Source organism: Rana temporaria, chromosome 5 (genome assembly GCF_905171775.1).
Source record: "Rana temporaria chromosome 5, aRanTem1.1, whole genome shotgun sequence".
Taxonomy (NCBI): Eukaryota; Metazoa; Chordata; class Amphibia; order Anura; family Ranidae; genus Rana; species Rana temporaria.
In genome coordinates this window covers 292,200,333-292,216,558 of record NC_053493.1, presented here as the reverse complement: position 1 = coordinate 292,216,558, position 16,226 = coordinate 292,200,333, and the positions used below count along the sequence as shown (strand labels likewise).

At 39.2% G+C, this 16,226-nt stretch overlaps 1 protein-coding gene across 13 annotated transcripts in view; it reads left to right on the top strand.

Moving 5' to 3' along the window:
• PTPRM (protein tyrosine phosphatase receptor type M) overlaps positions 1 to 16,226 on the top strand; it is a 916,041-nt gene that overhangs the window by 459,579 nt on the left and 440,236 nt on the right. For all 13 annotated transcript variants that reach the window (XM_040353983.1, XM_040353984.1, XM_040353987.1 and 10 more), the window contains 2 exons: positions 6,746 to 7,054; positions 10,285 to 10,394. In XM_040353983.1, the coding sequence (XP_040209917.1) occupies positions 6,746 to 7,054; positions 10,285 to 10,394 (419 nt within the window). The remainder of the gene's footprint in view (positions 1 to 6,745; positions 7,055 to 10,284; positions 10,395 to 16,226) is intronic.

The following is a 16,226-nucleotide window of genomic DNA, read 5'->3' as shown; positions in this document are numbered from 1 at the left end:
TCACAGAGACGGAGCCACAAACCCAGAAGTAACTCCGGTGAAAAATGTCCGCGCTGTATTTGGAGAGCCGACACCAATCCAGGTTATCGTTCTAAAGTAAGTATTTCATAATGAGCTAGTATGTTCTGCATACTAGCTCATTATGCCTTTGTCTGGCAGGGTTTGTTTGTTTGTTTTCCGAGGTTTACAACCTCTTTAATCATACCTTGTAAAATACCTTTTAAGATGCGTTTTTCCTAAAATGTTGTATTCTTATGGTATTTTATGCCAAAAAATAAATAAAATTGTAAACAAAAAAAAAGAAATCCTTGAATTCAGTGAATTCAGTCCTTGAAAAGTGCTGAACATATTCCACTCTGTAGAAAGGAATTACGGATGTTTTAAGGAAATATGTCTCAAAATAGACTTGCGCTATTACACTTATATATCTTTTTCAAATCTTTATTTAGGAAGAGAACAGAAGGATTTGCAACAGTTTGATACTTTTACAGGTTTAAAGGTACCAGCTTGTGCAGAGAAGTCAATAAATTTACAATATGAGTATACAGTGTATGTAGTCACTGAGCAACCTTGTTTGTAGACATAGACATACAGGTGTACAGCGCTATAACTCTAGTTAGGTTGGTAATGAAAAGCAATGACCTGTGTTGCAACTGTTCTTGTTTTTCTTATATCAGGACAGGAAAACAATGAGGATTTGGGAGTGTGAAGGAAGTAGAGGAAAGAATAGGGAGAATAGTATATAGGACTACCACTTGAATGGGATGTCCAGGAAAGAGGTAAAGAAAGGGGGTGTGTGCAGATTGGGTAGGGGAAAGGGGCACCCTTATCTCTCAAGATCATCTCCAGTGTACTCAGTGTGCTTTGTATAGGGGAATGTTGTCGCTCAAGTGTTATGAGACCTGGTGTTTGTGGTTTCCTGGTTGAGTTAAGATCATGGTATCTTTACAAAGGAACCAAGTTGTCCAAGTGCACAATTATTTTTCTTTTTGAATTCTAAATACTGTATGGTAAAGTTTTTTTACATGCCAGATTTCAATAATTCTGGTGTATTATTGTATCTTAGTGGGCGCTATGTTTTTATTTCCACATTGATGGTATACATGCCTTAGCTGCTGCTAAGAGATGTTTAAGAAGGGAGTTGTTGTACTCCTTTATTGGTAAAGGCATATTGTGAAGTAAATAGGCCAATGGTTTGTCTGCAATTGACACACCTGTCAGAGTTTTGGTAGTGGTTTTATAATTTATAATTTTTCCATCCGCTGTGAAGAGGGGAATAGGAAAGTTCAGTTATGTCTCTGCACAGCTGCACAGTGAATTGACATGTGGGACCACCCATACATGCTGCATTTATCCTCTCTATACTGCACATAACACCAGCATTGTGGTGTGAATGGGGCATTTAGAAAGCAATTTTATTCTATGTGCCCTAGAGCAGTGGTTCTCAACCTCAGTCCTCAAGTACCCCCAACAGGCCAGGTTGAGAACCACTGCCCTAGAGGTTACATGCATTTATCTAGTTCAGAAAAAACTCAGGTCACTGCACATAGTGTGAACAAGCCCTAAACTGTTACAAACCTGAAAGCCTTTAGCCCTCAGAAAAGTTGCCCACCTTCCTTCTTTATGAGGACGGTCATCACAGTTAAAGATCCTTTAATTATCTATGCCCTCAAGTGGGTTTTTGGGTTAATCTAATGCCTGTTCAGCACTCAGGTTTAGGGCAGGCTCCTTAGCATGTCAGGTTACTGTTAAGGTGTGTTCACAGTATATCGTTGACTGGCATAGGTTAGGCTATGCTGGAAAATCAGTAAAGCTGTGGCCTTGCGCTTCTTAACCTAACTATGTCCTCATGTCATTGTGGGCAAAGTGCCCAGATGTCCTTCACTGTTTCTGTTGGTCTTTCCCAAATGTTTGTTTAAGATGCCAAGGTTCAGAGGGTAATGTGACTCACATCTGGGCTACATGCCTTCATATAAATTAATTCCGGGAGACTATGCTGAATATTTATCATACAGTTACAGATAATCACATGCCACCCAGCCCTCAAATCTTTACATGATGCCCGGATCTATTAAATTAGTTAAACGTGATGTTCTCCTTAATTTTTTGATGGCAGCGAGAGCTGTCATTCCCCATCATTGAAGATTCACACAGATTCCCGCCATAATTGAATAGGCCCTAGAACCGAATACTGTTATGGAGCATCTGTGGCGCAGTACATGAAAGTTTGGATAAACACTCTATTGCCTGGGCTGCTTGGAATATATTTCATAGCCTTCATGAGTTTTGGGATGTGACTCTCACTTAGGCTGATGTCCACAGTGGGACCAGAGTGGGATATGTACCTCCATGCCTTCTCGTTTACCCTTTCCCTCTCCTTTCCTTTTTTCCTACCCTCTTCTACCACCCTTTTTTTCTTCTTTATTCTTTTTTGGTACTTATTATGAACCTTGTTTTTATTACATGTCAGTCTAGAAATGTATTTACCTTTTACCCCCTTTATATTCCCAGATTGGATCTAATCAAATTTTTGGGTTAATTTTTGGAGATACTCATGACTAGTTGTTTCTTCGCCGACTGTTAGTTTTCTATATGGACCTCTACATAACAGATTTTTGAATTATTATTATCATAATGTTTTTTCTTCTATAATGATTGGTCCACTTCATACACTTAATTTGGAGATGCCCAAAGCTTCATAGGTACTGGGAGGAAGTCTCCCAGTGTATCACTTGAGTAGCACAGGTACCAGTCCCATTGGATCCTCTGGTATACTTGCTAGGGGCCATCGATCCTGGAGAGTATACAAAAGGAAAGTACTATATGATAACAAGATTTCTGTACCTGGCAAGAAAGCTCATTGCACGTTACTGGATGACCCCGGGGGTTACCACAGGGAAGCAATGGATTGCATATGTTAACTCCCTGTTGGGTAGAGAACATCTGGCATACAAAAGAAGGAAAGTAGAGGGCAAATTTGAGGAGATTTGGTATTCCTGGTTGGAGACGCGAGTGTCGCACCACCAAAACTGGTGACGGATAGATTCCGTATGTAGAGTGCAGAGGACAGGGGGGGGGAGGGGTTGGGTCAAAAAAAAAAGAAAAAAAAAAGAGAATATCATGCGAATGTAAAAATGTTGTATAATGTATTCTAATTGATTCGCAATGGAGGGCGAATAGGCATATGTATTAAAGAAGAAAATATAAAATAAAGTGGATTAAAAAAAAAATTATTGGTCCACACATACTTGTCTATCCCTATTTTAAGTATAATCTCAAACTTCTGTTTGTGGATCCAAAGCTGTTACAAGGCAACTATACACTCTCAATTAGTTTGTTTCTTTTATTGTGAAAACTTAATAACATAAGATTGAACTAAAACAGTGATGGCTTTAGGCCTTTGCTTCTCAGCAGTCAAGTCATACACCAGTAATAAAGAGAAACCAAATCAGAGATGGGTAGAGAAGAGACTTTCCAGCTAATAAAGGTGTAGCAAGAACCCTGTGGTATTTGGCAGAAGTTTATTAAAACGTTTAAAATGGAGTACCGGTTCACTTTAAATTTTTGCAACTGTCACAGGATTTATTAAGCTACTTTACCATCACCTCTGTTACTCTCCCTCATGATCAATCGTAAAACAGTTGCTTTGTTAGTTAGGATTCTGTAAGCAGCCTTACTGCTTAGTATATTACACTGGCTGCATGACATGTGGTGACTGATGCCTACATTATTATGTTGTATGGCAGCATAGTGTAGTAAGCAACATTGCCAGGCCTTATAAATGTGCTCATTTGTATATAATTACATCCATTTGGTGGACCACACAGAAAATAAAGGCTTTCAGTAGGGAGGCACAGCGGCCAGCCAGTTTAACTTTGGAATGATGACTGTCCAGGTTTGTTTTGAAAGGAAGTAAGTCATTAACCATTTGGTCATTGTCAAAGAAAGGCCATCGGCCAAGTCCCTGTCATTAAATCTTTGTCCTGGAACTGAATTAAAGATTTCGAGTACATGAGGAAAGCAAAAATGCAAAATGTCCCTCGTTTGCATATTTATGTCTCAGTACACAAAGTAAAGAGGAGCAGAGGGCCTGCAGCAGGGTCTTTTATTCCTAAGCCAGATTTTGATTATCATTGGCAGCATCCTCAAATTACACCTTAAATGTCTCAGAGAAACTGAAATTGAGTTTCAGGGGAAAAAAGCGCCATGACTGTAATAGGAGCTAAACACTAAATTCAAAAAGAATGAACGATGATCTCTACTAGCAATGGAAATTGATTCTATCAGTCAGTTCCTGAAGCATACAGCAAGTGAACAAGAAGCAAGAATCACTGATTAAATAGGATTCAGAAGTGCCACAGGCTAAATATGGGCCAGTAACTCCCTCAGGTCAGAGCTGCACCTGTCAGGCTTCATTGCTTGATACCCAGCGTACGCTGGCAGGAGAAGAGCACTGGTGTATGTCGAGTGCTATAGGCACAGTCAGGGGAATTGATAGGCATTACCTGACTAAACTTCAGACGTGACAAACATTGCACTCGGCAAAGAAGCAATCTAACTCTCTCCTCATGAATCAGCGGACCTAGAGTGACTCGGCTGACCCCATGATTCATGCTAGTGGGACTGATCATAAATGGTGATAATTCTGTGGGAGACACTGCTACTTTATCAAGTAAACTGGGACACACTAAAAACAGCTTTGTAACCTTTAAGAAAAGTTAAAGGAGATAGAATTGTATTCCTCACAGCACCATCGCCATCTATAGAAAGTTAACTTTCTCCTGTGAAGCTATATATTTCACTGGCACTGCCTTACAACATACAACTATAGGTACTTTGTGTCAGGATTAGGTTATTTTTCTTTCTTGTAGAATATTTTTTTTCAAGTGTATGTAAATCCAGGCATAGGGAAAGGTTAGAATCTGTGTCAAATTTTTACTGTTTTTTAAAAAGATTACAGAAACAATCAGCAATGTTTTCACTTCACATCTCTATACATGGCACTTTTTCATTCATACCACTAATCACAAAAGATGTTTGTGTTTGGACATTTTGCATTTAGCCTGCTATAGATGGAGCAATTATCTTTCCTGCGGGATGCAGGAAAGAAAATCACTTATGCCGTGTACACACGGTAGGATTTCCGATGGAATAAAATCCGATGGAATTTTCTGACAGAATTCCGATGAAGCTGACTTTCATCAGTCTTGCCTACACATGATCAGACTAAATTCCGACTGTCCAAAACGCGGTTATGTAAAACACTACGATGAGACGAAAAAAATGAAGTTCAATGCTTCCAAGCATGTGTCGACTTGATTCTGAGCATGCGTGGACTTTTCTCCGATGGAGTTCCACACAGACGATCGGAATTTCCTATTATTTTTTTCCATCGGAAAATTTAAAACATGTTCTATATTTTTACACCCATGGAAAAAAGTCTGATGGGCCCACATACGATCGTTTTTTCAGATGAAAAAAGTCCATCTGACTTTTTTCATCGGAAAAAACGATCATGTGTACACGGCATAAGACCCCTTTCACACTGAGGAGTTTTTCAGGCAGTTTAGCGCAAAAAATAGCACCTAAATACCGACTTCAAAAGTCCTGCCAGCAGCATCTTTGGAGCGGTGAGAGGAGTGGTGTGTTTATTGCTTCTCCACTGCTCCTTCCCATTGAAAACAATGGGACACCAAGGCTAGACCGCCGGCAATGCACCTCTGCAGAGGCGCATTGCAGATGGTATTAACTCTTTTTCGGCTGCTAGCGGGGTTAAAACCGCACCGCTAGCGGCCGAATACGCAGCAATTCCGCAGCAATTCCGACTGTATAGCGCCGCTAAAAATAGCGGCGCTATACCATCACCGCACCTCCCCCCGGTGTTAAAGGGGCCTTACTGCCACTGTGTTCTCCCAATATGTGTGTGCGTCTGTGTGTGTGGGGGGGGGGGCACAGTGATTACTCCTAGCAGCTATAATTGCATGTAAAATCCAGCCTGCCCATACATTGTTCAATTCTCGGCTTGTCCCTGCTGATTATTCCGATAGTTTACAACAACTTTAAACTACCATTTTTGATGGTCAGCTTGGTCTGTTAAAAGTTGAAAAAAAAACCTCATTGGTCAGTGAAATAAATTACGTATTGTTTTTTGGGTTTAGTGACACATTAATCTGATGTGTTACCTTCAGAATAATGATATTCCCTACTTACATATAGTTTCCCAACTATTGATACCACTTTGGTCTTGTTCACACCTGAGCAAATTAAGCGTGGTTTTAAGCTTAACCTGAAGCATTTTAGTGCTTCATAATTCATTCATAACAACTTTGTTAACATTGTGATCATGTGATAGCATAACGATCACATAATCACTGGGCCTCAAGTACCGGGATCTATAATTCACCGGACACAGCAGTTGTGGGAGGGGTGTGCTGACATACATGTACATGATCCTGCCTGCCTGTGTTGCCTGCCCTCAGTAAAAGTATTGTGGGAAGTCGTCAAGTGTTTAAGTTAAATAGTTAATGTTTGTTAGATAATTCATAAATTGTAGTATCACTAATATTCTTCAATGTTTCAAACACATTTCCATTAACTTCTGATAACATAAAAATAATTATGCAGAAACAGTAATGCCACTTTTTTATGTATCTATGTGGTTATAAATGGTACTTGCTTTTTCATAAAATCATAGGCCAAGCTTACAATATACCAACATATGTGCTATTGTTCCATTTCTCCATAGATCCCATGCACGGTCCACGAAAACTGCAAGTGGTTGACATACAGTCCAGACAAATAACCATTCGATGGGAGCCATTTGGATACAATGTCACACGTTGTCACAGTTACAATCTGACCATTCTGTACAGATACCAGGTTGGAGGACAGGAACAAGTCAGAGAGGAAGTGAGCTGGGATACAGATAACTCCCACCCCCAGCACACCATCGCTAGTCTGACTCCATTCACCAATGTCAGTGTCAAGCTGGTGCTTATGAATCCGGAGGGAAAGAAGGAAAGCCAGGAACTCATAGTACAGACTGATGAAGATGGTAAGTTCTCATAGATGGAATAACTGAATGGTGGCCCTTTCCTGCTGTTAGGCAAGGTGTAAATCTTTTAGCAATCTGCTCCTTTTGAGAAGGATATTAAATTAGGCTTTCATCTTGCATAAAGACTCCTGCCGTCCTTGTATTGGCCATTCTTTTGAAAATCAGAGCGACTCCACCACCACTACACACCCCAAGTTACTCCCGACAACCAACTCTCTACTTTCTTCATGCCATTTTCAGGATCAAAGATTAAAAAAATGATGACATATCCTCTTCATAAAGCCCCAGGACCCAATGGGTTTGATAAAGAATATTACAAAACATATGGAAGCATGCTATATATAGGTACTTTGTGTCAGGATTAGGTTATTTTCCGACAGAAAATGTCTGATGGAGCCTACACACGGTTGGAATTTCCAACAACAAGCTCCCATTAAACATTTGTTGTCAGAAATCCAGAGCGTGTGTATGCGGCATTAGTCTTGTATGCTTGCTATTTGAAAACCACCATTAAAGCACAAATTATTAATTACCCACATCTTCATAGCAGCTAGATTATCAGTAGTGAGATAGTGGAAGAGGAAGTAGTTCTCCAAATATCTAATGACCACACCCCATACAAATTAATGTTCGGCATAATTTGCTAATTTAACCAGGATTAAAATGTGTTGACGTTGGAGCCCATTGCTTCTTGGCAGACAATGTACCACCCTGACCTGAAATATTTTTTGAGCATATCCCACTTAGTCACCCTCTGAAACATGGAAACCATGACTCTTAATAGACCACTGTAGAAAATACAATACCTCTGTTATAGTTACTGTTTTTCTGCTGTTTTTTTTTTGTATTTATCTACCATTTATTTTGATATGTCATTGGATTTTTTTTCTAAAACACAAATAAGAAATAAGTATTAAAACACTATTCTGCATCATATTTCAATGCTGAAGTTTAGAGCATTCAAATAAGATAAGCCATATTAAATTGTTGGAACTCTCTTTTCCTATAAAGATGAATGTCCATTGTAACACTATTTTTGACAGATGCTGTCACAGTCACTGAATGCAGAATTTTATGTTATGGCCCTTAAGTCAAGCACTTGCACATATATTGTGCCTATAGGAGAGCTCTGGCAGGGACTTCAGTGACCAATAAGTGCCAAAATAAATTAGACATCAAATGGTTTCTGATAAAAAAAAAACACCTGCTTGACTCTCTTGTCATCTATACTTTTTAGATGTACTAAAATAAATTGAATTCTTCTAAAGTGCAGATGTCATAATGTAAAAATAGGTTTTGGAATGTCTGTAGAAAATTGATGATGTATATACAATAGTATATCAGCAAAGAACAGTACTTGTCTGCATTAATGTGTGCACTGGTAATATTCAGATGCAGTGTGTTCATAATTTATTACTTAGCTGTGCATCCATGTGGACATATATTTCAGCATAGCAGTACTCTGTTTTCTTTAAAGAATATAAAATAGTTTAAGAATTTCCCTGCAATAACTGAGCCTCCCTAACCAACAACTACTGCTATAAAATCTTAATCTGCAAGCGGAAACACAATTTTATTCTAAATATTAACCAAATATTAATGTAAATCTGTATTGGCTTTGTTTGAATATCTAAAAAAAATACATGTTCAGTCCACCAAACAGTGATTAACAGAATACAGAAAAAAAGGCCTGGTGTATTACCCAATAAAAAGTTTTCTGAATTACAACAAGCCAAAAACATACTTACAAGATGGCCGCAGGCCAAAAGCTTTGTATATGTAATGCCAAAGTGAGAAGGTTGGCATATGAAAATGTATCATCAAGACCTACACATCACTCGATTATTTAAATGTTTAAAAGATTATGGAATACATTGACTAACTATGCTCTATAGAAGGCTTGTCCCACAAAAAACATCAGCCTGGTTGTCTGAGTGATGCAAAGGTCTTGATGACACATCTCCACATCCCGATCCTTTAGCTTTATAGAAACAAAACTTTTGGCCTGTGTGCATGTTGTGAGTATGTTTTTGGCTTGTTTTAATCCAATAAACTTTTTTATCAGTTAATGCACCAGACCTTATTATTTATTCTGTTTTTCAGTAGGATTCCCCGAATTGAAAGAGAGCTGTGTTGGTGAAACACACCTATGTAACACACAATTCTATCAATGTACTTATCCTCTACATTTTTAGTTGTACAATGTCAATTTTTTTATTTAACCTGTTTAACCAAATAGTGACATTTTAGTTATAAAAGCCTGAGGAGCATTGTTAGCCCTTTGTTTCTTTTATATCTTGCATATACCAACATTGATATCTCCATACCATAACATCCAACTTGGGTCATTAATTTCTTTATTGTCCCCATCAACCTTTGCTTATTCCACCTCCTCCTGTTAATTTTCTGTAAACAGGAGGAGGTGGAATATTGAGCACACAAATCTCACTGGTAGTGTCCCTAAGAGATGTAAGGAGTTGTCTGGTGGTATATCTCTCCAGTGTCTACCAACAACAGAAATATCAGTTTTGGATGAGGTGATGTTTAAAGGGTAACTCCATATTTCTTGAAAAAACTACAAATAAAGAAAAATAATATAGCATGTACAATTGCGACACATGTCATATTGTAATTTAATGTTATTAAAAATGACCTTTCCCCTTCGATTTGCAGCCGCTGTAAATTTCTGTAAATGCAATGCAATATGGCTACATGGAGTTGTTCTGTACACAGAGTGTGTACTGACCACTCCCCAGAAACATAATTTCCTGCTTCTGCAATTGGTTCCTCAATTTTCCCAGAAGTCTGCCTAATTAACAAGTCAGATTTCAGGCATCCCCTGCAACAAAAATTACATTTTTGGTGAGATATTTTGAATAGGAACACATCTAAAGGGATGCAGGCCCAGCAGTTTCCTAGTCCTCTGCAGTTGCCACAGCTGACTGATAATTATGAAACCACTCCCATTAGACACAATGAGCCCAGAGGCACAGACAAACACACATGGATTTCTTCAGAATAACAAAAGGTAGGAATCTGCAACAAGGTTTGTTATAATCCTTGCAATATACATAGATCACCCAGAGTGGAATGTTTTTTTCTCAACAAAAGTGGAGTTAGGCTTTAATTTTTTTTTTAACATGGGCTGTAGTATTCTTTGCTTCATTAAGGGTATAATGGATGTAATGCATTGTATTAAATACACAATGCTGTTTTTCTCTATTTGCTAGTACCGGGTGCTGTACCTTTAGAATCAATCCAAAGCAGCACATTTGAGGAGAAGATTTTCCTGCAGTGGAGGGAGCCTGCCCAAACATATGGCATCATTACTTTATATGAGGTATGGTATTGTCTGATTACTGTGTATAGCACTATGCCTTGCAACATATTGTCTTATTTTTAGCATACTTTGTACGCCCACTGAAGTGACTGGTCTGATATAAAGAGATTAATTAAATCCTACTACATACATTGTACGTTTATTTGCAGCCTCCTCTTCTCTACAGCTTTGTAGAGTCCACCATTTTTCAGATGGGGGGGGGGAGCTGAAGCTGCACTCATTGAACAGAACTAGAAGCTTATAAGAGGGAATGGACACACCCCCCTTCACACAGCACCACACAGGAGCAGAGTTGAGGCTTTCAATCACAGGATGTGTGCTGGAGCTCCCTCCCTGTATATACTATAAACCTAAATCAATCATATTCAGTGTATTGACCCTCTGCCTTTAAAACAGCATCAGTTCTCCGAGGTAGACTTGCACACAGTGTTTTAAGGAACGTAGATTGTTCCAAATGTATCACAGTTCTTCTGTTAGATATGGGCTGGCTCATTCACTTCTTTTTTTTTCATGCAATACCAAACAGACTGAATGATGTTGAGAATTCAGCTGTGTGGGGGCCATACCATCTCTTCCAGGACTGCTTGTTCTTCTGTACCATTATTTTGATCAAATCTTTAATCAATGTGCATTAGGAAAGGAACTCAGCATGATGTGTTTTTCATCTACTGCACGAAAACCGGACACAGCATTTTAGGTCTTCAGTGTTGCCTGTTTCTTAGTGCTTCTGTAGAAGAGCCTGGTCAGCACATCTATAAACACCTATTGAAATAGATATCCCCTGGCACAACTCCAGGGCAAAAACCTAAACTGCCTCTGATTCAAATCTATAATAGTGAAAGCATGCAGAACAGGAGAAACAGTCTGCTGCCTTCAGTGTCCAACCGCAAAAGAGGCGGAACTTTTAATGTTACCACAGCTCTATAGACAGAATGACATCATTCATATGGGTACAACTGATTCGCTTAGTCCATATATGGTCTCCTCTTGTGACGCCTCTTCTTGCCACGCTGCTTCATATTCCACAGTCTTGGGGGCCATATTGCTTCAGTCGATTGAAGGGGCCGGAAGGAGGGAGAAATAGCAGCTGTTTTCACTTATCACCCCTGAAGGTTTTTTAACTCTATAATGACTTCTTTTAAGGAAAATAATATTGTTGCAACACACCCACACACATATATATTTATATATATATATAAAACAATATAAGAAAGGAAAGCAATATTTGAGTGACTAGAAGAAAAATAACATAAACACAAAATAATAATTTTATTAAATCCATCACACTATGAACCTGTGAGAAATTGTATTAATGTAGTAAGACCACCCTGTATGTTGTTGCTGTGCTCAGTTTGGCATCTTGTAATATGTTGTTATCCTGAACTTAAGCAACCTCAAATGTTTACAAGAGCATGGCTTTTCCTCACCCAACTTTATTCCTCCTACATGGCTTATTTTGTTTGATTTAATAATTGTATTTTAACCTACGTGTTATCTAATTGATCACTGGCACATAGTTCAATTATGCACTTGAACACGTGCCTGAAAAAACTGGACCATATGCCTACAAAATCCTCAAAGGATAAGTTTACCTTTTAAAATAAATAATAAATGCAGATCTTTTTGCAGGCCAAAAAATTGTGCATGTATTACTTTTCGTTATTATGAACCTGTAAATCATTGCAGGTGCAATCTCAGACTCCTGCAGGCTGCCAGTGTAGCTGACCTGGGCTAAGCGCTAGACAGACTAAATACAGGTACTGACATTCAAAATAGGCAAAACAGATATCACGTACAGATCTGTGAGATCTGATATGTTTTCAAAGTGTTCCTTAATTTTTTTTTGAGCAGTGTATATTATTTAAATAAATTTTAGATACATTATGCTCCCCTTAATTCATTATTTTAAGTACCGGTATATAACCTTTTTTTATTTGTCTCTTTAAAATCCATGTACACTGACATATATACTAAAAACTGTATTTAATAATTGCTATGATGTCATATTGTCATCTGTTATAAACTTTGAATACATTTTGATAAAAATATATATACCATATATACTCGAGTCTAAGCCAAGTTTTTCAGCACATTTTGTTGTGCTGAAAATGCCCCCCTCGGCTTATACTCGAGTCACCTTTTTGCACCTGATCTCCTGGATTTTGGGGACCCGGTACCAGCCGGCTGTATGTCCCCTGGACCTCAAACTTGGCACACATATAGCCCCTCTCTCCCTACAAGTGTGAAAAGTTTGTTGTTCGGGGAACCTATGACTGGGGAGCACCGATTTTTCAAAGCCAGGTACCCCTTCCATAGACTCCCATGTTAAATGTCAGTCTAGTTATGGACACGGTGAGGCATGGGCACAGTGAGGCATGGGCACATGGACACAGTGAGTCAAAGTGAGGCCCAGTGAGGCATGCAGATGGACACCCTAGGCAGGCTTATACTCGAGTCAAAAAGTTTTCCCGTTTTTTTTTAGGTAAAATTAGGTGCCTCGGCTTATATTCCGGTCGGCTTATACTCGAGTATATAGGGTATACAGTATATATATATATATATATATATATATATATATATATATATATATTTTTTTTTTTTTTTTTTACGTTTATCTATAAACAATTGAGTAAAACCAAAAATTAAAGGATGAGAATTCAGATAACATTTTTATAGAATGTTGGCGATAATGCATTATACTGGGTAGACCTGGCACAACGCTCTCTACTTGTGTAAATCATTTATTGCTTTGGAACGTATTATTATATTTCTCATCTGTAACATATATTCACATTTACATGCCTTATATAGCAAGCTAAAGTGATGCCAGTAAACACAATGAATGATATGGAGACAGATCTGAGTCGATTGTTCAGGAACAAAGAAGTAGAAATAGTATAATGGTCACTTTCATTGCATTTCACCTGTGTTTCTTTCCATGAAGCCTATTTTAACAGAAAGAAGCAGGTGTAATTTCATATGTAAGCTACTGTTTATTGGGATGCAAATTCTACACAATTATACACTGCAAGGCCTCTAAAAACCTTTTCCTATCTTACAAAGGACCTTTACTTGAGTACATTCTAAACTACAGCTATACCTTTCAAATAAGGGGACTTTCAATGTATCTTTATATCAAAAATATAATATAATGTTAGTCAAGCATTTAAAATCTTTCATTCATATTCCCATGAATATAAAAACATTATAAAATCACACACGAACAAATGCCATACCAAGAATCAACTTCATTGTAGAAGAATCTCAATAAGTACAATATTTCTTTAATATATTAAAACCTAAGGCTCGGGTCATATACATCATATCAACTAATTCACCACAGATGTTCAGTTATATTTCAGTTTCTAAACCAATTTTTAGATCAAATTAATAGACATATTGGGGCAGATCCACAAAAGGGTTACGCCGGCGTATCTATTGATACGCCGGCGTAATTTTAAATTTCCCGCGTCGTATCTTTGTTTTGTATCCACAAAACAAGATTACAACGGCATCTGGGATCGATCCGACAGGCGTACGTCTTAGTACGCTGTCGGATCTTAGATGCAATTTTTCGGCGGCCGCTAGGTGGCGTTTCCGTCGAAATCTGCGTCGAGTATGCAAATTAGCTATTTACGGCGATCCACGAACGTACGTCCAGCCGGCGCATTTTTTTACGTAGTTTTACCTCAAACTTGGCACACGTATAGCCCCTCTCTCCCTCTGAAAAGTTTGTTGTTCGGGGAACCTATGACTGGGGAGCACCGGTTTTTCAAAGCCAGGTACCCCTTCCATAGACTCACATGTTAAATGTCAGTCTAGTTATGGACACGGTGAGGCATGGGCACAGTGAGGCATGAGCACAGTGAGGCATGGGCACATGGACACACCCCTGCCCTACCTACATTCCATATATATTACCACATTTTCCACTATGGAAGTCATCCCAGACTCTAAGCACGCCTTTAGGCCACGTGTAATTTAAACTACAGACATATCTTGCCGTGGCGTGCCTTGCGCACCACATTTTTTTAAATCCTGCTAGACTATGCCTACAAATTAATGCAATACTCCTAATTAAATTAATACTCCGCCTACAGAAAGAAGTCCCTAAATTTTTTTTCTGTATGTTGGCAACTATGCTTTTTTCTGGGTGAGGAGACCAATTGCAAGCAGATATCTTTGCTACACAACACATTGGTTTATATCTTCTGCATCCAACACACTGAGGGTCATTTACTGAAACTGGAGCACACAGAATCTGGTGCAGCTGTGCATAGTAACCAATAAGCTTCTATCTTCAGCTTGTTCAATTAGGTCAGTTGCACATGGAGGTAAGAATTTACTGATGTTTATACTCAGGAATAGTAATAGGCCTGGCGTGTTCGGGATCCCATCTGCCCTATCCCGACAGGAAGTCGCACTGCACACCACTAATCACAGGCACGGAGATATTTCCTGATCCGCAGCTGCACAGACTGGGAAATGTCTCAGTGTCTGTAATTAGCAATGTGCAGGGTCGACTTCCCAGTGGGATCGGGCAGGTGGGATCGCGAACATGCCCAAGCCCATCTGTACTCAGGATCTTGTTAAAGAATAAGATCCTTTGCGAGGGTCCTCCATGCTGACTGTCCAGGATTGGAGGGTAAAAGCCTCTCGTTTGATGAAGAGGTCGGATCCTTGGTCCACCTGCCATGTCTTACGCTATTACTCATCTCTACATAGCTGTGTGTATGGTTCCATAGCCTATAATGCTTCTTTCTATATCCAAATCAGTAAAACAAATTATGTTTTTTACTCCTGTGTACAAAAGACCTTAGGCCCCTTTAACACAGGAACCTCTGCTAACCAGAATTTGCTTGCTCAGCAGGGGACCTCTCCACTGATCCCCGCTGAGCAGGCAGGTGACAGGTCCGTGTCTGCTCCCCTATGCAGAGCAGACACGGACACAGTCCTGCTTTCCTCCAAGGAGAAATCAGATGGAAACGGACTGCCTGTCTATTTCTATCCGATGCCATCCGATCCACCAGACGGATGGAGAATAGGACCACCGATCGGATTGGATGGTTTTGAGTGTCAGCGGACATGTTTCCGCTGACATCCGTCGCTCCATAGAGGATAATGCAAGGTCCCATCAGTTCCGCCTGGAAAACTGACAGGTGGACCTCATTGGACAGTCCATGTGAATAGGACAATAAAAGCTAGAAGCTGATTGATTACTATGCACAGCTGCACCAGATTCTGTGTGTTCTCCCAATAGGGGTTTATTTACTAAAGGCAAATAGACTGATCACTTGGCAAGTGCAGTTGCACCAGAGCTTAGTAAATGAGGGTATGTTCTGCTGACTACCATCGTCCAATTATGCGCAAGCATTTTCATTGTGATTGGCTATTCTTTGCAATAGACTTCGCCTCATTTACTAAACTCTGAAGTAACTGCACTTGTAGAGTGCACAGTCTATTTGGCTTTACTAAATCAGCCTTAATGTGAGCAAGGCCTGATAAATGCATTTAAAATGTTGCCTCTAATAGTATTCAACAAATAATAAAAAAAAAAAAATCCAAATGACCACATCACTCTCCAAATAGGGGTCTGTGTGTAATTGTGCTTGTTTCTGTTGCTGTGACAGAGAAGAATTGTCACTGAGAAGAGTTAAAGCGGGGGTTCACCCAAAAATCAACTTTCTGCCATTAGATCCAGCATACTGCTGACATCTGCAGTATGCTGTTTTTTTTTTTTTTGTACTTATCGTTTTATTAGCCGTTGTTATCCGGCTCCGAGCGGGGATTCCTTCCGGGTATAGGCGTTCCTAAGCCAAGCGGAGTTGATTG